This window comes from Thermobia domestica, chromosome 8 (assembly GCF_964235325.1).
Source record: "Thermobia domestica chromosome 8, izTheDome1.hap1.1, whole genome shotgun sequence".
In the NCBI taxonomy this organism is placed as follows: domain Eukaryota; kingdom Metazoa; phylum Arthropoda; class Insecta; order Zygentoma; family Lepismatidae; genus Thermobia; species Thermobia domestica.
In genome coordinates, this window is record NC_137461.1 from 187,929,225 (window position 1) to 187,952,366 (window position 23,142).

Sequence of the window (23,142 nt, forward strand, 5' to 3'; positions counted from 1 at the left end):
ATACTATTAATTTTCAAAGACATTAATTATAATCCCACATTAATACTAATCTTTGATATTTTGTAACTCGTAAATTTACAGGATGGCAAATATTTTGGACTTGGCTTAGATAATGGTCTTCTTAAGTTGGTTTGGTCGAGATCGCCAGATGATAGTCGTGTAATATTGATACCTTCAGCGTTTGTTGGAGACGGTTATTGGCATGATGTACTTATAATATGGTCTAAAAGTAATATGACTGTTTGGAGTAACCAAGAATTAGTTTATCAAGAAATCAGCGACATTGAGCTACCTCCGATCAGTGCTTTAATATATATTGGTAAGTGTGTTGCTTTCATAGCTTTCTTTTATTGTATACTGTTGAATTGCTTTCGTAAAAAAACGTTTCGTTAATTATGAATTAAAATGTGAATATAAACCATCTAAATGATAGTGAATATATTTTGAAAAGAAAACAAGCATATATTTACAGAGAAAAAATAATTTTATCATTCATTCGCTTATCTTTATTAAGTTCCGTTGTACAATTTGATTGACTGATGACGCGTTCTGCGCAAACGTCTTATAAACATCAGAGACTAAGAATATCACACATAATACAGAATGACTAGGCTCACAATAGTATCAAATTTCTTATTGTTGGTTATTGAACTTTAGCATCCCTTTTCAGCTATATGAGACATGCATCTACAGTTTAAAGCGGAACCCAAACCACCAAAATGCATTCAGAAAATTTTAATAGTATTCCACGGGAATCGAATCCGGAATCCCACACACGAAAAGCGGGTACGCTAGCTACTAGAAGAAATCTTTATTGTCTCCCTGTTATTGTACAGTTGTGTCAAAGTAGAGCATGAACTTACGTCGAAAGTTGTTCCCTATACAAATAGAACACTGGAATTCGATGTTTAACAAATACCATAAGCGTTTTACCTTTTACAAGCCAAAGCTCCTTGACCACCAATGTAATGCTTTCTTCAACTTAGCTTCTTTGGAATTTAACTTACAACATTTAACTTACAACATAGTAGGACATGATGCTGCTATATATAGGGAATTTTCATTCAATTCTTCCCTCTTTGTTATTATTAATTATTAGTACCTTTCCAAGGAGTAAAAGTACTGCGTTTGTTATTTGCTTTTTTCACGTGCACAAATACTACTTTTTTCATCTACTGGCGGTATGGCCGGGACACGATCCAAAAACGGGACTGCCCCGGTCAAAATAGGACATATGGTCGCCTTAACTATAGGTAAATCTCACAATCTTTAAATGCGACGCTAATAAGTCTTGTGATGCGAAGATGCGTTGATCAAAGGAACTACAATTAAAAGAAGACCATTGCACCATCTAAGTTTCCCAATTGCAGACATTACGTAGATATAGTAGGAGGAGCGCACGCCGTAAGTACAAGAAATGGAAGGCATGCAAGGCGTTCGATGGTGGTAAAGATAGTTAACATATTGGTTTACCTCAAAATATAACTATCGAATACTGATATAGCACATATTTTTATTGATAAAATGAAATGAAATATTTCAGTTTTACGTCCCACGATTATGCCGGTTAGGCTAAAGGAGACGGTGATGATGAGAAATGAATGAAATGGTGGAATGAAGAAAGTGGGAGGAAACGGGAGAACCCTGAGAAAACCCACAAGCACGGTGTTTGTCCACCACAATGTTCACACGGCGCGAGGTGGGATCGAACCATTGACCCCAAGCACCGGAGGTGAACGCTCTACCACTGAGCCACCGTGCTCCCTATTTTTATTGATAGTTGTTACAAATATTTTCAGATAGAGACGAATGATTCTCATATACAAGAGTTGCTGCCACAATGAACTGATGGTAATAATTTTATTTTTAATTATTATTACTGTTCAATACAGGACAAAATTACTGACTTTTACCGTATTATCACAACGTTACATGATACAAAACAATACATAAAACTATTGAGGTGTATGACAGACTTGATTTAAAACATTAAACGCATTCAAAATTGTTTAACGCTACACTATTTGTTACCACTACATAGCAATCTTTCAAAATAATGAAAACCAACATTCAACAAGTTATTGCATTAATGTTATTGTTCTTTTCTTTCTTTATTGATGCACCACGCGATTCTATTTAATTCGCGCTTGCCAATTTGTCTTGTCTCTAACTGTCATGCAAGTTATGTCTCTGACTTTGTTATCTGTCCTTGTCAGAATAAACTATTTACTATCATGAGACGAATGTATACACGATTCCAAAACTGCATTATCACCTGCTATTCTCCCTTTCCTGCAATAGCAGGCAAACCAAAAAGCTGGGCGGTTGGGTTGCTTGCGAATTCGAAAGGCGTTAGACCAAACCTCAATTTTAAAACAAATATATCAGTGTGGCAAACTGCAAATAAGAGAATAAAACAAATTGTTAAGAATGACAATTTTATTATCGTGACGGAGTTGTATGACATCAAAAGTTGCAAAATGAACTTACTCAAGCAGTTCAAACAAGATGAATGGCAAGAAACAGATACAACAAGAAAGGTACATAATGTAAAGGTTTAATATAAGGGCCCCACCCAAAATTTTAAAAGTTGACACCCGAAATGCAAGAACAACTGAACCGAAATGAATGATATTGTGCACAAATATTGGAAACGTAAAATGAGGGAATACGGATTTCGCATTTTCCTGGAAAAAAGGGTTGGGTGGGGCACGGACCCCTACAAAGATTTGATAATGAAATATCAAAGTGCTAGTAACAGTATGTCAGATGTCTGTAAAGGACAGGAAGAATTGCAACATAACTTCGTGTATGGACAATACGCAAAAAATAAAGGAATACGGGTTTTCTATGTTCTGTGGAAGAACGGGTTTACGCGGCAAAAACACCCACTCAAAATTTTGAATTTTGACGCCCGAAAGGCATGAAGGGGGGAACCGAAGTGAATGAAATTGTGCGTAGATATTGCAGACGTAAAATAAGGATACGGGTTTCGTATTTTCCTGCGAAAAAGGTTGGATGGGGAACGGACCTCTCCGAACCTTTGATCATGAAATATCAAAACTGCTAGTAACAGTATATTTGATGCGTGTAAAGGACATGAATTGCAGCAAAACTTTGTGTATGGACAATACGCAAAAAAACAAATGAATAGTGGTTTTTATTTTCTGCGGACAAAGGGTTTTAGGGGGCAAGAGCTCTCCCCAAAAATTTGAAAGTTGACACCTAAAAGGTAAGAACAATTGAACGGAAGTGAATGAAATTGTGCACAGATTTTGTAGACATAAAATGAGGGAATACGGGTTTCGTATTTTCCTGGAAGAAAGGGTTGGGTGGGGCACGGACCCCTCGAAACCTTTGATCACGAAATACCAAAAGTCTAGTAACAGTATGTCAGATGTGTGTAAAAGACATGAAGAATTGCTACATAATTTTGTGTATGGACAATACGCAAAAAATAAAGGAATACAGTTTGTTTTATTTTCTGCGGAAAAAGCGGTTTCAGTGGCAAAACAACGCACCACAAAATTTATAAAGTTGATGCCCGAAAAGTAAGAAGAAGTGAACAGAAGTGAATAAATTTTGTACGGATATTGTATACACAAAATAAGAGAATACGGGTTTCGCATTTTCCTGGTAAAGACGGTTAGCTGGGACACGGACCCGTCCAAACCTTTGAGCACGAAATACCAAAAGTACTAGTAACAGTACCTCAGATGTGTGTAAAAGACATGAAGAATTGCAACATAATTTTGTGTATGGACAATACGCAAAAAATAAAGGAATACAGTTTGTTTTATTTTCTGCGGAAAATCGGTTTCAGGGCCAAACAACGCACCCCAAAATTTATAAAGTTACCCGAAAAGTAAGAAGAAGTGAACCAAAGTGAATAAATTTTGTACAGGTATTGTATACACTTTATATGATGATGTTCTGGATTTTAGTCATTAATTTGATTTCTTTTTCAAGAAATCAATCTCAAGGACAGTAGGTATATGTCGTACGCAACCTACATAACTCATTCGATGTGGTTCAAACCTGGCATAGATGTAGACCGTGACTTGCTTAGTAAGCATGGGAAATATTTTCCTGAGCCTCGAATTGTTGGCCACCAAAGCTGTATCTTGGATTTAAGTCAAATTTTCGCAAAAATTTCAGTCATCCTATTCACAACGAGAATTAGAAGCAAATACATGTAACGAACTTGCAAAAATCAATGAAGAACAATGTTTTCCTGCAGCCGGGAGACTAGTTAATTAAATAATAATGACAAAGGGAAAACTAAAAGAAATAATCTATGTACTGGACGGATTGCCAATACAAAATAAATTACATACAGCTTCCAATTAGAGGGTTTCACGCGTAATTTGATGTTTGTGTCGGGGTCAGCCAGAAAATAATCTATTTAGGGATATTATTTGAAGTTTAAATTTTGTCAGGAAATTTTATATTTTGTACTTATTCTGTATATGTTAAATGATAACTTCCTCTCATTACTTTAGTATAACCAGAAACGTGGCAAGAGGAGACACAGTTGGTTCGCACCTAGTCCGACTGAGTAGAAGAGGAAGTGGCTTTATAAATCCGCATGTTTTTCGAGTAAATGCAAAGTACACGTGGCCATACACTTCTTTTCGAAATGCTGTATTCCCATAGCAGCGTACGGAATTATTACATCATTTTGCTTAAAATAAATAAAGAAGTACTAGGCCTTTATAACTAGATACAGATAGCTAGGAATGTTTGAATAACACTGCGTTCCTAAACTTAAGTAATTTTAATGTGTTGTACACTCAACAAATATAAGTGTTGTTTGGAAAATGTTAGTAACTAGGGTTGCCATTCATCCCGGAAAATCCGGAACCGTCACGGAATCGAGATCTGCGTCTCGGCGTCCCGAAAATATTTCTCGGGACGCTTAAATGTCCTGGATTTCAGCGAGGAAGAAAGGAAATGAATACTATAGTTTGCTTTTTCACAGGATTAGGTATATAATTATTTTCTTAACAGAAATAATGTAAAACTTTAACGCAAGAAGTTCATTAAAGATAACAAACGCCGCCAGAACATATTGCTAATTAATTAATCGTTCTAAAAAAACATGCAACACGAACAGACAAAAGATGTGAAAGGAAACTTCATACTTTGAATGAAGTAAAACAGACTCTGAATGCCACGAAACATAACAGATCCTGAGAAAAAATAGCTTACCATGGGGAAGGAGTAAATAATCTGCTTACGCTTGCTTAACTTTAGGGACGGTTTCGAGACGAGACTTTCTACAGTCTCGGTCTCGTCTCGGCTGATAAATAGCGGTCTCGGTCTCGTCTCGAGTCAAAAATCGCCGTCTCGGTCTCGTTCTTGGTCTCGTCTCGAGACAAAAATCGCCGTCTCGGTCTCGTCTTGGTCAATAGATGCTTGTTTCGATCTCGGTCTCGGTCTCGAGGATCAAATCTCGATCTCGTCTCGCAAGTCTCGAAATAAATAGTGTGAAATTTAAATTGTGAAAGTATTATTATCGTACAGTCTGTCGTTTCCGCTTCTTAATTTTTGCCTTCATTCTTGACAATTATGGTACGCTGTACCTCTTCATAGCTAATTTGCTAGTGCTAATGCTTTCCATGCGTGTGTTCCAGGTTCAGTCATCTGTGGGTATATAATATCTGGGATAAACCCCTAAAATTAACCCATATTTCACTTTTTAGCAATAGACTTTGTCTCAAATAGCCTCAGTACTGCCTATACAATTAAACTCTATTAAATTAACTCCAGTACTATACAGTAGTTTATTTCCTTCCTGTGAACCAGAATTGATCAGTACCTTCTAACGGATAACGCAACACATAGCACGAAAGTATAAAATCGGACCGAAATTGAAATTTTACAATATCTCATTTATTGTCCAATACATTCTGCTTTGACTGTCATTTTAAAAACAGAATATAACATTCATGATATTAACAAATAGGGTAAATTATTACTACAATATATTTTGTTTCTAATTGATCAAATCCTTTATTAGCGTTTCACATCTTCTGTTTAATTTACACTTTATAACACGGTTAGGGAGAGAGAAAAAGTGTTTTGCTCTCTTCTCCCTTCTCGCACCTGTGCTGCGTCAGAGCTAAACCGGGCCTCTTTGGAAAACGTATTGACCAGCCTAACCTAAACACAAGCCTCTTATTTGCTAACATAGAAACGTGGTCGAGAGGTGTAAGGCATGTGGATATTGTATTTTTAATAACTATGAGTATGGATTCGAACCCCTCCACTTAAATGTGTTTTTTTTTTTTTACTTTTTGCAGCTACGTCGGAACGTTCAATTTTTATTCTTTAGTTTTTTTCTCAACTTTGCTTTCTTGGTGCTTTCTTCGCTTAGTGCTCTTTCTGTATTCATCATCTTCCAATATTCGTTTGGTTGGAGTGGAAGTTAAGATTTCTGAACGCTTTTTGTTATTTCGAGGAGTTGACTCGGCAGACCTGGGGAAGGGAAAAATCTGTGAGACTTTCGCAACCTTATTTTGTAAAGAAGACGGTTGGACAAGCAATGGTAACTGCTGTAATGATGTTCCGGGTAGTCGATGTTCTCGATTTACCCCTATTTTCGTCGAAGATGGTTGTTCATTTAGGCGTAGGCCTATAATTAGTTTGAGCATCGGAAAGCAATTGGAAATTCACTTCTTCAGAAGTCTCTCTTTCATCTTCAAGTTCTACGGCCTGGAATTGCTGAGCAGCTTCAAAATCTTCTTTTCTAAAAGTGCCCGGCTCCAAAGTACAAATACCCGCTTGTTTAAAACCGTTAACAGTTTTGTCCATATTTGCTGCTTTCAGATAAGCTCTATTAAAGATCTCAGCTAAATCATATGGAGAAATTTTTCATTAACGTAGCACTTTGCAACCAGTGTGCATTCTTTGTTAAAATATTTTTTAAGTGGACCAAAAACGGTGAGATCTAGCGACTGAAGTTTATGTGAGGTATGCGGTGGTATTGTAACCGTAACAATTCATTTCTCCTTACAAAATTGTAAATTGCTATTGAAATATGGCTCGTGTGATCGTCCAAAATAAGTAGAACTGGATCATCTGTTATCGGTTTCGCAATAAGAGCAAAATCTTGTAGCCGCTAGATTCATTGCTCTACCCACGAATATATAGATCCAGTAGATTCTTCTTTCTGCAGCTTTGGTGACATGTATTTTCTTGGGTAGATAAACATAGGGGGTATGTAAGACATGGCAGCTTTGTATCGGTTTTACCCCTTTTCCATGATATTAGTGTTCCGAGCTGTTTCATTCCCTTTGGATCCAAAATACGTCTTGGTGTCTATACAGTGAATATATCTGTTTCGTCAACGTTAAAGATCGAATCTTCGCAAAAATGATATTTTTCGGTAACTTCTGTCAGGTTTTTAAAATACCCTTTCATCTCTTGTTCATTGAATTCGTCGACCCTGTTATACTAATTGCTTCAGATTTCCTAAACCTTATCGTGGAACTTTTCTTTAAAAACAATTCCAACCAATCCTTCTCAGCAACTCGACTTTCTTTATTCAAATTGTGTTTGATATTATTAGCTTCTGCGTATTCATAAGCTATTTTGCGTAGTTCATTTGGAGACATTCCGTAAAAACTCTTGGCTAAATGTAAAGCGGGGTCAGCAAGTTCCGCTGTTTGTGTTGAGCTGAATACAGCTTTTCTTCCCATTTTCTTAGAGCAGACAGTCTCAGCTTTCATTTTTGTTCTTAATATAGCTTCATGTATCCCAAAATAATTTGCTACGTCTCTAATTTTTCTTCCACCATTTATTGCTCCTATGCCGTTTGGTAGCTGTTCCAATGTCCATTTGCATTTCTCTGTTTGCCTAATATAGTGTAATGGCATCTGCGATATACATAAAAAAGGAAAAGAAACGCAGCATAAACTTTTTTGATAACTGCTTCGTGGAGGGGCAATACCACGCACAATGGACGACATACGTGCAATTACCCCATTCCAAGCCGAGAAAGAAAAATTGAACCTTTAGCCGTTTCACGTCGTTTCATATAAACAGATTTAGCATGAACTTACTACTAACACACTACGCTAAAACACTGTATACACAATATAAAAATCAACTAAGTGTTTCAATACATACCTCTAAATCTGCGAACGAAGTAAATTAGAAGAAATTACAGCAAAACAACATTTCGCCATGCCATGAACCACACGTAGCAGGACTAGCTCGGGAGAGTAATGCTCCCGGAAGTAGAAACGAGAAACACAGTTCTGATTGGTTGGCGTTATCCACTTCTTGCCACGTTGCATTAAAATAGCATAAATCAAAGGCTTGCTGCTGTCGGCCTTCGTGGCCGAGTGGGTTAACGTTATATGTTGGTAATAAAAGTCTCTTTTGGCGTGAGTTCAAACCCGGCCCGAGGAAAGTTTTTTTTAATTTTTTTTACATTTTTATAACACTTATTAAATTAAAATAATATGAAAATAATACTTAAAAAAGTGATTTATTTATTTTTGTGCAGATAAGTAGTTGTAGTACTTATGCCCTTGTACTCCATGATATAGGGCTCGTTTTGTTCCCCTTGTACTTCATGATATAAATTTTGTGACCAACTTAAAACAACTGGCTAGGATAGCGCGTAAAACAGCTGGCTAGAGTAGCGCGCGGAAAAGCGTACTTCCGGGAGTATTACTCTCCCGAGCGGGTCGTCACGTAGCAGCAACTGGCGCCTCGCTGATGCAATATGTCTTTCATAGTCTAAACTAGATAATAGCACAAATCTGAATCAGTTTCGAAGCACTACAACTGAGAAAATAGGGTGCGTGGTATTCCCTCGTTGCGTGGCATTCCCCCACTTTCCCCTACTATTCATTGTTGGCGGAAGTTTTCTTCTTTTTGTCCTTTATTCTTTTCTCCACGTCAAAAGATTAGACCAAAAAGTTTACAGAAATAAAAATAAGCTTTTCATTATTGCATTGTTATGTTCTCAATGATTTTGCATTGTAAATATTGTTTTTTTTAAAAAATATTAATACAGTATGTTAAACTTGTAGATAAAGAGATTTTCTAAAGAATTGTGCTATATCTTTTAAATTATGCTTTATGCTTTATTTTCTAAAATTATGTTTTATTATGCTCTTAAAATTAGTTTCTTCTGTACCCTTAGACAGCCACAACCATGTTCAAGGTACCAACCATATGTGTAAATAGCTATTATGCTTTTTATGCTTCGTATGCTTTTGGGTTGCTCTAATAATAAGTAAAACTTTCAAGTGCATAAAGAAACATCGATAATAAGTCAGCATTGAGAACTGAATTGATGTATCGATGACTAGGTGGAATCGTCCTTCAGTTTAAGAAAAGTTAGCGGGAAAAGTTACGAAGAGAATTATGTGGAATAGATCATTATATGAATATCTGGCGCTAGTTTCAAGTAGTGCTACATACTATGGTATTTATAGTCAATAGTACCGGTATTTGGAATTTGTGACGCTTATAGTTGCAAGATGGTAACACTTGGGTAAAGTGTAAAATTGAATTATATCAGTAGAATTGAATTTATCTTAGGGTTAAAAAGCCTATGGCACAGGTCGGATGTAACTGAATAATAAACTTACAGAAAAAAATAAAACAGTCGGAACGGTAGGGCGGTCGAATCGAACATCGGTCTTCTGAATGTTAATCCTATGTTCTAACGCCTGAGCTCAGTTGGAATCCGTAGTGTACTCCCGCCAATACTACTGCGTGTGGATTCTATAGAATCTAGGGCGCCGATTTCTCTGTAACTTTGGGAATCCATTCAGATGCAGAAGGTATATATGAGGGTTTAAAGACAAACTGAATTCAAATTGTGCAAAATATTGTATACTTATAAATACAATGCGGGATCCACATGAACTTTGAGGGGGCTGCCCACGGCCCCCCACCGTGGTCACGATAAGCAATGAAGAAATGGTTGGAATATAAACATACCAGTTGTACTAATAACACACTGCCAGCTCTCTTTACTGCCAGGGTTCTGCCCTCAGGTACACGTATAATCGGGGATTCCCCGAAGCATATGCATGATCGGAATTTCCTGGTGCAAACGAATGATCTGCAAGACCTCACGCAAACAAAAAAAGTACATGATTAAGCAAGTGTACAAATAGATGTAGCAGGAAGGAATGTTTCGTCGCTGATTTACTCGACCTTTCCTCTCCTATCCACTGTTAAGTTTGAGTTGCGTTTCTATTGCACTAGATGGTGAAGATAGTGCTCTCAAACGGGTCGGGTCGGGTTGTCGGGTCGGGTCAGTTCGGGTCGGGTTGTCGGGTCGGGTCAGTTCGGGTCGGGTTGTCGGGTCGGGTCAATCGGGTCAGCACGGGTCGGGTTATCGGGTCGGGTCAATCGGGTCGGGTTGTTGGGTCGGGTTATCGGGTCGGGTCAGCTCACTTTGGTCAACTGAGTTTAGGTTGAGCTTAAACTCGGCTGGAGTCGAAAGCTGCTGTTTTTCACTAGCTGCCTAATTAAAAATAGCAATTTTCAATTGATTTTATAGAAGCCATAAATCTATTTTGAACACTTGCAGCTAGTGTTTGTATGGTAAATGCTTATTTTTGTACTTGTGTGTACTTTAATTTGTAAATGTGGAAGATTGATTTTACCAATCGACTGTGATATTAATATCTACGCCAATATGGAGTCTGGATTTAGAACAAAACTTGAAGTTGTTTAAGCAAGGCTAAAAGAAAGATTGGATATGGACGACCAACCCCAAGCAGGGCTGCGGTGGCTCAGTGGTAGAAAATTCATCTCTGGTGCATGGTGTCCATGGTTCGATCCCAGCTTGTGCTAAGTAGGCTTGTGGTGGAGAAACGCCGAATAGTGGGTTTTCTCTTGGTTCTGTTTCCTTCCACTTTCTTCATTCCACCATTTCATTCATTTCTCATGGTCACCGTATCCCTTAGCCTCGGTGCAGAATCGAGGGACCTTAAACTGAATATTTCATTTTATATCACCAAGCCCAAGAACATCGATACAAGAACAAGATAAAGATTGGATATGCAAGACGAATTGCATAGTAATCTTGCTCTTGGCCTTGTTTTGGTGATCACCAAGTAGCGATGAGCATATTTTCTTGCTTTCCGTATAGTATGAAAGACCATAATCACTGGCGCAAATCCCGGGGGGTCGAGGGGGACATGTCCCCCCAATCTTGGACCTGGGGGACTGTCCCCCAATAATCTGACGTAAAAAGTGCTTTTTGGGATAAGTGTGATGATTTGTGTCCGACCGTCATAAAGGAATGTAAGATGAAATTGATTTCTCCTGGCTTTTCCATTTTTTAAATAAGAGTCTTATTCTATAGTACTTCAACCTGTACTTCGAGCTGTAGTGCGTTTAGTAGTCTCATCAGTATGTATTAATTCCACTTCCGCTACTTGGGCACAATTTGCAATAAATGCCAGAGGAGGATATGCCCCTCTCCTCATGCTGGAAATTTGTTTCAGCTGTAGGTACGGGCACAAATCCCGGGGAAATGGGGAGGCATGTCCCCCCAACATTGGAACTGGAGGATCTCCCAATAATCCAATTTGAAAAGTGCTTTTTGCACATAAGTATGATGATTTGTGTTCGACTGTCACAAAGGAAAGTGATATGAAATTGGTTTCTCTTGACTTTTCCATTTTTAATGAAAATGAAGGCGTGCGACTGTGCGTGACGTAACCTGGATGTGAAATCTTATCTGCTCCTCTCACCTAGGCCCTAGCACACGAGAAGTATATAGACTATCCAATGTCAGTAGAACCCATCTTTTCAGTAAATGCGCATTTCATCTATTTGTAGTATCTATCAGCCGAGGCATCTACTCATGCTTCGTAAGCAACTTATAGCCTATGGAACCCCGAGATTCAATGCCGCGTTCACAAAAGCTCTCCACTGACTTCTATCCTTAGCCAACTGGATCCAGTTTCTACTTTGTATTCCTATTTTTGCGAGATCCACCTTAATATTGTTTTCCCATCTGCACCTAGGTCTTCCTAATGTTCGTTTTCCGATTGGTCTTACCGCTATCACTTTGAAAGCGTTCCTACTTTCTTTCATCCTGGCCATATGTCCTGCCCACCTAAGCCTCCTAGACTTGATGACCCTAACAATGTTTGGTAAGCCGTATAATTTATGTAGTTCCTCGTTATGAAGTTTCCCATTCCCCATTCCTGTTCCTCTTGAGTCCGAATATTCGTCTCAGGATCTTGTTCTAAAATACTTTCAATCTATGTTCGTCCCTGAGAGTAAGCGACCTTGTTTCGAAACCATACAGAACAACAGGAATGATTATCGTTTTATATATTTTAAGCTTCAAATTCCTCGACAGAATTCGCGACAACAAGAGATTTTGAACTGAATAATAACACGAATTCCCTGTTTTTAGTCGACATTTAATTTCTTCGTGAATAAGATTTTCCTTTGTTAATATTGATCCTAGATACTTGAAAGTATCCATTTTATCAAAAGTATTATTTCATATTTTAACGCAGTCTCGACGCATTTCCATGTATTTAGTTTTCTCTGCATTTACTTCTAAACCCATGGCCCTGCAAGCGTTTAATAAGACCTCTGCATTTCTTTCTATTGTTCTCCTATCATCTCCTATTAAATTTACATAATCAGCGTACGCATAACCTGTTGAACACCGTTCAAATCTAGCCCCTGTTTGCTATCTTTGATTTTCCTTATAGCGTATTCCAGGACAAAGTTGAATAATAATGGCGACAACGCATCTTCTTGTTTCAGGCCATTCTGAACGTGAAACCTCCTGGCCAAAAATTTTCCTACCCGGACTTTACTTTGGGATTCATTTAAACATGCATTAATTAATCTAATTAGCTTTTTCTGTATTTCAAATTCTGTAAGAACGTTGTACAATGTTTCTCTCGTAACCGAGTCGTAAGCCTTTCTAAAATCAATAAATAATTGATGTATCGAGCTACTGTATTCCCACTTCTTTTCGAGTATTTGGCGAATGGTAAATATTTGGTCGATAGTTGATCGATTTCGTCTAAATCCGCACTGATAATCTCCAATTATTTCGTCTGCGTATAGAATGTTTGAAATGATTTTATAGGATGTTGACAGAAGAGAAATGCCTCGATAATTATTAGTCAGTTTTGTCGCCTTTCTTGTGGATTGGAGCAATGATTGATTCTTTCCACTCTTGTGGCAATTCTTCCTTGTTGTAGATAAAAAGGATGAGTTTGTGTATCTTGTTCCATAATTTTTCGCCTCCAGCTAAAATTAATTCAACCGGAATTTCGTTTACACCCGGAGATTTGTGTTTCTTTAATTTCTTTATAGCGATTTCTACTTCTATTCTGTTAGGTTCTGGAATATACGGTTCTACGGTATATATCTCCCTTTCTCCACGCACATTAGTTTTTGGCTGCGTGTTAAGCAAATCGTCAAAGAAATCTTTCCATCTATTTAAAATGCTATCTGTATCAGTGAGAACTGTTCCATGAGCTTTCGTTAATATAAGCACGAGGTTGATAGCCTTTCTCAAATTCATTGTTCCTTTTATACATGTCCCGAATGTTTTTATTTTTACTATTATCTTCAAGTTCCTTAAGTTTAGCTTTCAAAAAATCGCGTTTCTTTGTTCTAAAAGTTTTGGAAGTTTCCCGCCTGCTATCAACGAAATTTTGTGTAGTTATTTCATTCGGATTTTGTAGCCAACGTTATTTTGCCTGTTTTCTCTTCTCTGCTATTTCGAACCATGGTTTGTTCCTACGTACTTTCCGCGTGTCCCAATTTTTCTTCTGAGGGAGGATGCTTCGTAAGCAAAGAAAAGAATTCATTGCTGCAATATTTTTCTCCATAATCTTAAGGTTACATCTGTTAACTAAAGAGTGTATGACATGCGTCAGATTTCTGTAACGATTCCTGTAATACTATTGAGATAATCATCATTTTGCTCAAATAAGAGTGTTGTTGCGTCATACATAATTGATATTCTTTCTTCATAGTTTTGGGGAAGTCATTATTTATATTATTATATTATTATAAAACAATTTTAACGTTGATCTTTGTGGATGCCTAATTAGAAACATATCAATTATAAATATGCATGTATTCAGATTTCAGAATGTGTTCACGGCAGTGATTTGTAATACTGATATGTACTTTACATCGCCTAATATATAATATACTCTACAACAGGTTCACCTCAGAAATCAGATTCATCTACCGTAATATGAGTTTCTTCTCCCTTCTCTAGAATAAGCCTCAAATCTGCCCACCTCCCAATGTTGAAGACAAACCAATGCCGTATTTAGGATTTTGTTTCGAGGAGCTATGCCCAACACAAAGAAGGAAGTGGGCAATTGCCCACCTGAGTTTGAGAATTAAATATATTTTAGTTTATGCATAAATTGAAGTTATAATGGCAAGAATTGCAGACGGACAAAAATTTAGGAGTGAATCTAACCCTTTATTCTATTCATACAAGAAAAAGGAAGCATCCTCTTGGCCTTCCTAATTTCCCGGGCTAATTATTCCACAGTTTTGATTTTCTTTAATTCAAACATTTCCTTCTTTTCAAAATAACCAAACGATATAATTTTTCTTTTGTTATAATAACTAAAGTCCTGTCATGTTGATATCCGCTCAAGTTGGTGTGGAACACCAGTTTCGCTTATCAACTCTTCTTAGTTTTGGTGTTACTGATGACGGCCGACTTGAATCACAACTGACAACGGTCGATAAAGTATGATAGGCGAAATGAAAGAAAGTAACATCAAGAAAAAGAAACAAAAGTAGAAAGGACGAAAGAAAGAACAAAAGGATGCAGTTCTTACATTGAATGAAATTTGACAAATACAGTATTATTTCTGAACAAAGAGCATAAGAAAATGGAAAGTCAATAACATTCTTAGAAATGATAAGAAGGATCATTGTTGTACGTGGAATGCGAAAAACTGGGGGGAGCTTGAGTCCGATTGCCCCCTAAATACGCCACTGAAGACAATTCTGCTCCTCTGATCCTTCACAGCATTGTTTTTCAACTTCATAAATATTTTGAACATCGCTTATACATTATATATATATATATATATATATATATATATATATATATATATAATATGGGAACGGTCTTACCCCCCCCCCCCAATGTTGGAGATAGATTTGCGCCGATGACCATAATCAAAATCACACTTGGTCTTCATTTGTACCGATGAGGCGAACATTCTTGGCTCTTGTATAGCATGAAAGACCACCAAAACTACGAAATGCAGGACCAAGACTTGACTGGAAGACAGAGAATAAGACGCAGTATTGATGACCAAGACCCAGGGAGCGAATTGTTTGAATTTCATTTGTTGGGCTGAAAGTGATGAAATAAAATTAGTACTTTGTAATTAAATATCATACTGTATTTTTAAATTTTAAATTACTAAATTCATATTATGTATCTTCTTACGTGCAACTATATATACTATAAAATACGTTTTAATTACCAAGAAAGAAAAATCAAAGTGGCACGGGTCCCGGAATCATAAGAACCTATTTTGGAATGAAAGTTGGAAAGGCTTGGAAAAAATCACAGGTGTTCTCCTGTTTCCTCAACCCTTATCATTGTAGTTAAACGATTTCCTTTTGTCTCCGCCAAGAGACTCTTGCTATTGCCTTCCGAGAAGACCCCCTGCCGTCCAACCAGGTGAGAACACTGACCTTGAATAAAAATTTCGTCACATAGAACTAAAGCAAGAAAAAAAATAAACTTCTCCCACGTCGGACATTGGCATCAGTTATAAAAAGAAATAACCAAACCTCAAAAGTGCGAAATATTCATTAAGATGCATATATAAATCCCCCGCTTGATCTAGCTAGTGGTTAACGTGTAAGACTTCGGTACACATGGTCCGGGTTTAATTCCCAATGGGAGTGCATTTTGGCGTTCACTCAGTGTCGTGACCATAGTGGTCTCAAACGGGTCGGGTCGGGTCAACTCGGGTCGGGTTGTCGGGTCACGGGTCGGGTCGGGTCGGTCTTCAACCCGACCCGAACCGACCCGTTGAGAGCACTAGGTGAAGAGCATTGCCTCATTTACTTGTTTTCGCGTAGCATTTTTCGTTATTTTTCTTAATGTAAGACGACCAATGTCACTATTCCAAGTGAACATTTTCATTTTCAGAAAATTTTTCGCCTTCCGTTTTTCCGAAAAATTTTCCGTCTTCCGCTTTCCGGAAAATTTTTCGGATTCCGTTTTTCCGGAAAATTTTCCGTCTTTCGTTTTCAATTTTCCGGTTTCCGGGAAAAATATTTTCCGTTTTCCGTTTTTCATTTTTCCGCGTAGCATTTTTCGTTATTTTTCTTAATGTAAGACGACCAATGTCACTATTCCAAGTGAACATTTTCATTTTTCAGAAAATTTTTCGCCTTCCGTTTTTCCGGAAAATTTTCCGTCTTCCGCTTTCCCGGAAAATTTTCCGTCTTCCGTTTTCCGAAAAATTTTCCGTCTTCCGTTTTCCGGAAATTTTTTCGTCTTCCGTTTTCAATTTTCCGGTTTCCGGAAAATATATTTTCCGTTTTTCCGGAAAATGTGGCCATCCCTATTACAAACGAGGGATATTTCTCAGTAGACTGGGGTGATGGTGGGTTCCTGTAAGTGTTAACCTTATGTACCTCCAACTTCTCGTAAGGCATACTGCACTGGCGGTAAAAGTCAGTACATTCAGAAGTGTCACGATACGTAATTTTAAGAACGTTAACATTAAGTGTAACATAAATATAGGTCGTATCCAATGTGACAACCATTCTCCATTTTGATCTCACTGAAGTATGGTTTATAGAGTTTACTGAAGTTTGTCTTACGTTCACCAATGTGTGCACGAGCTAGAAACTAAACATTCCTACTTTCAACGTTGACATCCATAGAGCCGAAACTGTAATATATAGCGATAAGCTGTTATTTGAAATTGATTCAGCATCTGAAGAAAATATATCTTCAACCCCATCTCTATACTAAAACCGGAAGTGGTAAAAATCTACTACTATTTACGGTTTCAATATTGATCTTTTTATAGCAAAAAGGTAAAAGATAGAGAGAAGCGATTTTTTGGAATCAATTCAGCATTTCAAAAATATGTTCCATCTCGTTCATTATTCTCTATCCAAACCGGAAGTGGTGAAACTCAACCATTTTCCATTTCAACGTTAAGGAACATTTGTCTGATGGCTAAGAGTAACCTCAAGTAATAATGAATGGCCAAAGAATATTTTTTTTTATTTTTTTAAATATCGTTTTGACCGAATGTCCCACTCAAAATCCAACCGAAATTATAAAGAACAGAATCCACTATTAGTGGGGGCAAGGGCTTGAATCCAGTGTAGTTGGCGAGTATGTAAACAACTATGTAAGCTTGCCCTTACAGTGGAAGCCGTTTCCCAGCGCACTGTATCGCCTCTACTAAGACGCACATTTTCTGCCAAAATTTTAAGTATAAAATGGGGAGTGCGTCTTGGAATCGCATACAAAGTTGCTTCATTGAATATATAGGATACCTCTTACAATTGAATACAAGAAATTGGCACTACTGTTGAAGTTTACAAATCGGAGCGCGTCTTAGATTCGAGTATATACGGGTATTGCCATCGGATCTTAAGAAAGTGTCTAATCTCTATATGTTTCCTCATTATCTCTATACAAAGTTGATGTATATTATTATTATTATGTTCAGTAATGAAATACAATTGCTTTTCTGAACAACTTTCTAATTCACATAATGGGAGCTTGATTAAGTGGTTAGCTTTTTCACCTTTGGTACGGGATACGTGGGTTTCACTCCAACTACGGTTTCTTCTTTCTGCTAATTATGACATAGGCCTTACGTAAGGAAGTTCTACGGAACGACGTTTCTGAGCGAGGAGAACTTTGGGAACGGATTCAGAAAGCATTTGCAACCTCACGTATGTATGGTTCTGGTCACAAAAGTGTGACTGCCTTCCAGAGACTAAGTCTGAAAAAATGACCCTAGATTCTCACAAACTTCCTTTAGGTCTGTCTGTTTTTCCTTGCATTTCTGCGTCAGTCAGGTGTGGAAATTGAACGATAATATCGCAATATGCATATAATAATCTTGTTGTAGACAATAAGTTGGAAATATGAAACGCTATGTATATTTTTAACCTAGAAAGATTAAATATGTGATGGAAGAAAGGGTAAAGGCGTATGATAAAGCCAGTAACAACCGCATTGGGATCAATTTGCTGATCACACATCATTCTACTAAAACCATTCTGATAGGCCCAGAAGCTGAGTAACAATCGCGTTTGGGTCAATGTGGGGACCACGCAAAACTCAACAAAATGCAATCTGGTTGGTCTAGAAATCTAATAAAACTCGAGTTGTGAATCGATGTGCTCACAACATATCACTCAGCTGAAAGTCGTTTGCTAGACCATAGTTCGGGACTGTAATGTCAGGGAATTCTATTATTATTAACTAACTAACAAACTAACTAACTAACTCTATGGCCTATGGAACCCGGAGGTTCAATGCCGCGTTCACAAAAGCTGTCCAATGACTTCTATCCTTAGCGAATTGGATCCAGTTTCTACTTTGTATTCCTATCTCTGTGATATCTATCTTAATATTGACCTCCCATCTCCGCGTAGATCTTTCATCACATGCTAGTTCCTAAGTGAAGTCTTGACCCGACAACGGTAGGTCCCATAATTCTAAAGCTATGGACCTTTAAATTTTATTTTTTAATGTTTTCGGCAGCCTATAACTCCGAAAGGAAGCATTTGTGCATCCAGGTTGGTCTATGCTTTTTGTCGTATCATGGTGTCAGGATTCATCTCCCAAACGTCGGTGTTGTTTTAAAACACCCTATATATATATATATATATATATATATATCTTTATAAATAATCGAAACAAATAATAACAAAAACCGTCCTTTCCTCTCTTCACACTTAAGCTTGAGTAGCATTTTATGTAATGTTCCCAGGCAGAATATGTCTTTAAACATTCTTAGAAGCAAATTACTTGTGCCTTAAAATATTCTTCACTTCTGTTTGTCTGCATTCGAACCTTTTACATGGTTTGTGTACTGAACAATAGAGAGAGGGAAGAAAACATTAACTCCACAGCTGAATGGTGTTTAAAACGAAAATAATTTATTTAGTTTTTTCGTTCTAGCCCTAATTCGTAGATATATCAAATCTATCTCAATGAGTTATAATATTATACATACCGACTAATGTCGATTTATTCTTCCATTTATACATACACTATACATCATCAACCATACCTTTATATGTATCGTGTCCATAATAATGTTTACCATGACAACTGATTAATTACTTGTTTTCTCTTTTAACTGTATATATGTTTGGTTATTGCGCCTCTGATCATGTATCGACAAAATAGGTACAGATTGACAATATCATTATAATAACAATATACCGTTGTATAAAATGTCGCCCAGAACGGGAATTCCGTAACAGAATTACAGTGAAGGAAAGAACCCTGGATATTTTCAAACATTCACCTTTTGAATAGCCTTCGTATTAATTATTATTACATCAACCCTCGTATTAATTATTATTACATCAATATAAATAGTCTTCTCTTCTCTTCCTTCTCCATATGTATATATATTAATTCATTCATAACAACATTTTATTTTATTACGAATCACATATCAGAAAAGCGTCGATTCATTGAAAGAAGAAATATTGTTTACAGGCCTATTCAAAAATTATAGCTAGCTAGTGGGTTACACAGAGTTACTAGTTAACGGTTCCCTTTGGCATTGAGCGATCCGTATACAAACAACATTGATTATAATTAAGATCGTCATCATATCAAATGTCAACTAGATCAGAAGGCATTAATTACACTTAGAAACTTCAACTGATGTCACAAATTTCAGTTTTACATAATCGGATATCCCTTGAACACATAAGATAAAAATGGAGATGAACACAACACTACAAGTTATCACAAAGACAGAATGAACCAACAACATAAAATATTTCAAACAACAAGTATATTATAATCATATCACAATATATTGCACACTTATAAAATTCAAATGGAGTACTCATATCATAACTCGCAACATCTGAGAGAATAGATTAAGAATTGTTATCCAAGTTTAATTTAGTTAACACATCAGGGTTGACTAAAGTTTCAACTAGCTTCAGCCATTTGTTTCATGTGATTTCCGAAGGTTGCCATACCTTCAGCTCATCAATATTGCGAAATCCTATAGATTTGCCTGTTTTAGCAAGCTCCAGAAATACCATGTCACCAACTTTGATCTGATATTTATTTTTCTGTTCTTGCTCTATTTTTCCATTACGTCGCTGAAACTTATGATGAAGCCCAGCTCTAGGTGGATCTACAATAACAAGTATCTTCTTTCCAGCTACTTTCTCCAATACGGTGGGCAAAATATCTTCAGCCCATCCAACAAAATACTCGTTGTTTGTGATGACATTCTTTACAGCATTGGCTCTTGCATCTTCAACTGCGTGGTTCGACATTTCTACGCCAAGAATTTGAGCACATTTCTTAGCAAGAGTAAATCCTATTCCTCCAGTGGCACAACACACATCTATCACGGAACTTTCTTCGTCAACTTCAACCACTTCCGCGATGGAAGTACAAAGCTGCTCGGCTCCCAAAGTATTCACTTGAAAATAAGAATCCGGAGATACTCGGAAACTCATGTCACAGATAGTTTCTTTCACATATTCCTCTCCGAACAACAGCTGCAGTGGTGAAGGTTTCTCACCTTCTTCCTTTTCAGTGGAGGTCTGGAAATAGAGCGATGTTACATTCAAGCTGTTTCCTTCTCTGTTTTGGAAATAATCTTTCAAATCATCCTTAATCTTCCCTATAAGCAATTGCCTCAGAAAGTCTGCAAGTCCTTCATTCTTCTCTTTTCTTTCTTCTGCCCAGCCTGCTAAATCCAGATTCCTTCTCAGCAGCAAATCCGTCAGTCGCGTGAGTGATTTTATTTCTTCAGTCTTCTTCTTCAATTGTTCTCCATAAGTAACATCCCACAAAGGTATTGTAGCCTGTTTTATTCTATTTTCTACAGGTAACTCAACTTTCATCTTTTTAGAATCCTTATCATCAGACTTTTCCAATTTTCGCTTACGTTGATCAGTTTCGGCAACTTTGGCTGAAAGAACTCGCTTCTTCCAACTGTATCCATTCAAGGTCTTTACTGCCTTCTGTTGGTCTTCTTCAGTTTTGAAGATCAAATAAATCCAAGGACTCGCTCTTTTCGGTGACCTAATAGTATGGCTTCCTAACTTCAAATCGTCTGCAACAATTTCTTCAATTCCCCTAACCTGTATAATCTCGGTAGACCTCTCACTGCAATTTTGAATATGCTTGTAGTAGTAGTACTGGTGGTCTCCTTGGCCGGAGATGATGATTCTTCTTTAATTGTAGCATCTTCCGCATCACCATTCACCACAGGTTCAGATGTTTTGTTTTCATCCTTTCTTCAATATTTTCATTTCGTCCATCGACCTTTTTTTGACCTTCTTCCCGTTTTACTTTCATATTCACACCAGTACCATTCATTTTTTCAAACAACACTTGCAAGTTCTCTGCAAGAGATTTGTGTTGCGTCAATATTTGTTCTAACTTCTCGTCATTTGATTTTTGCATCTGTTCTAGCTTTTCATCATTCGATCTTTGTATCTGTTCTAGCTTTTCATCATTCGATTTTTGTATTTGTTCCAGCTTAACAGTTAGTAGTTGACTCGATTTTTGCATCTGTTCGAGCTTAACAGATAGTAGTTGACTGATCGTATCAACAAGATTACACTGACCATGTTCGGACACAGTTTCGGTATTTTCAGGCATGGTTTCCACTAAAGTACTTGATAGGTCCATAACATCTGAACTTTGCATATCACTAGTTCTTTGAATTCTTTTCCCACTTCTCAAAACGGTGAAACTCATAAAAGAGATAATATATGTATACAAATATACCTCGTCCTTACCCGAATTCAGAACTTAAGGTCGTTATACTCCCGGGTCTACGGCACCAGATAAAACGAAAATACTTATGTTATCTTTATTTTTTTCGTTCTAGCCCTAATTCATAGATATATCAAATCTATCTCAATGAGTTATAATATTATACATACCGACTAATGTCGATTTATTCTTCCATTTATACATACACTATACATCATCAACCATACCTTTATATGTATCGTGTCCATAATAATGTTTACCATGACAACTGATTAATTACTTGTTTTCTCTTTTAACTGTATATATGTTTGGTATTGCGCCTCTGATCATGTATCGACAAAATAGGTACAGATTGACAATATCATTATAATAACAATATACCGTTGTATGTTGCCAAGAGGAGATTTACTATTCTCAGCAGATATATTAACTCAAAGGGAAAATATCTATTTCCTCGAGTGTACGTACTGTAAAGTTTGACCCTCGCTCCAAATTCACTCTCAATTCGAAAATCGAAAAAAAAGTGTTTAGTGCGCAATTTGATCTGGTGAAGATCTAACGTAAGTGCAAATTTTGGTGACTCTAGGTGACTCCTTTCTATACTAACTAACTAACTAACTAACTCTATGGCCTATGGAACCCGGAGGTTCAGTGCCGCGTTCACAAAAGCTCTCCACTGACTTCTATCCTTAGCTAATTGGATCCAGTTTCTACTTTGTATTCCTATCTCTGCGAGATCCATCTTAATATTATCCTCCCATCTGCGCCTAGGTCTTCCTAATGGTCGTTTTCCTATGGGTCTACCAGTCAAGACTTTGAAAACGTTTCTACTTTCTTCCATTCTAGCTACATGACCTGCCCACCTAAGCCTCCTAGACTTGACGACTCTAACAATGTTGGGTAAACCGTATAAACTATGTAGTTCCTCGTTATGAAGCTTCCGCCATTCCCCATTCTCGTTCCTCTTGGGTCCGAATATTCTTCTCAGGATCCTGTTCTCAAATACTTTCAGTCTATGTTCTTCCCTCAGAGTAAGCGACCATGTTTCGCAACCATACAGAACAACAGGCATGATTATCGTTTTATATATTTTAAGCTTCAAATTCCTCGACAGAATTCGCGACGACAAGAGATTTTGAACCGAATAGTAACAC

General features: G+C 37.2%; 1 protein-coding gene across 4 annotated transcripts in view; it reads left to right on the forward strand.

Moving 5' to 3' along the window:
• eys (eyes shut) overlaps positions 1-23,142 on the forward strand; it is a 1,117,243-nt gene that overhangs the window by 988,860 nt on the left and 105,241 nt on the right. For all 4 annotated transcript variants that reach the window (XR_014132762.1, XR_014132763.1, XM_081769320.1 and 1 more), the window contains one exon: positions 82-319. Coding sequence is in view for 2 of the 4 variants with exons in the window: in XM_081769320.1 (XP_081625446.1) it covers positions 82-319 (238 nt within the window). In the remaining 2 variants the exon portion in view is untranslated. The remainder of the gene's footprint in view (positions 1-81; positions 320-23,142) is intronic.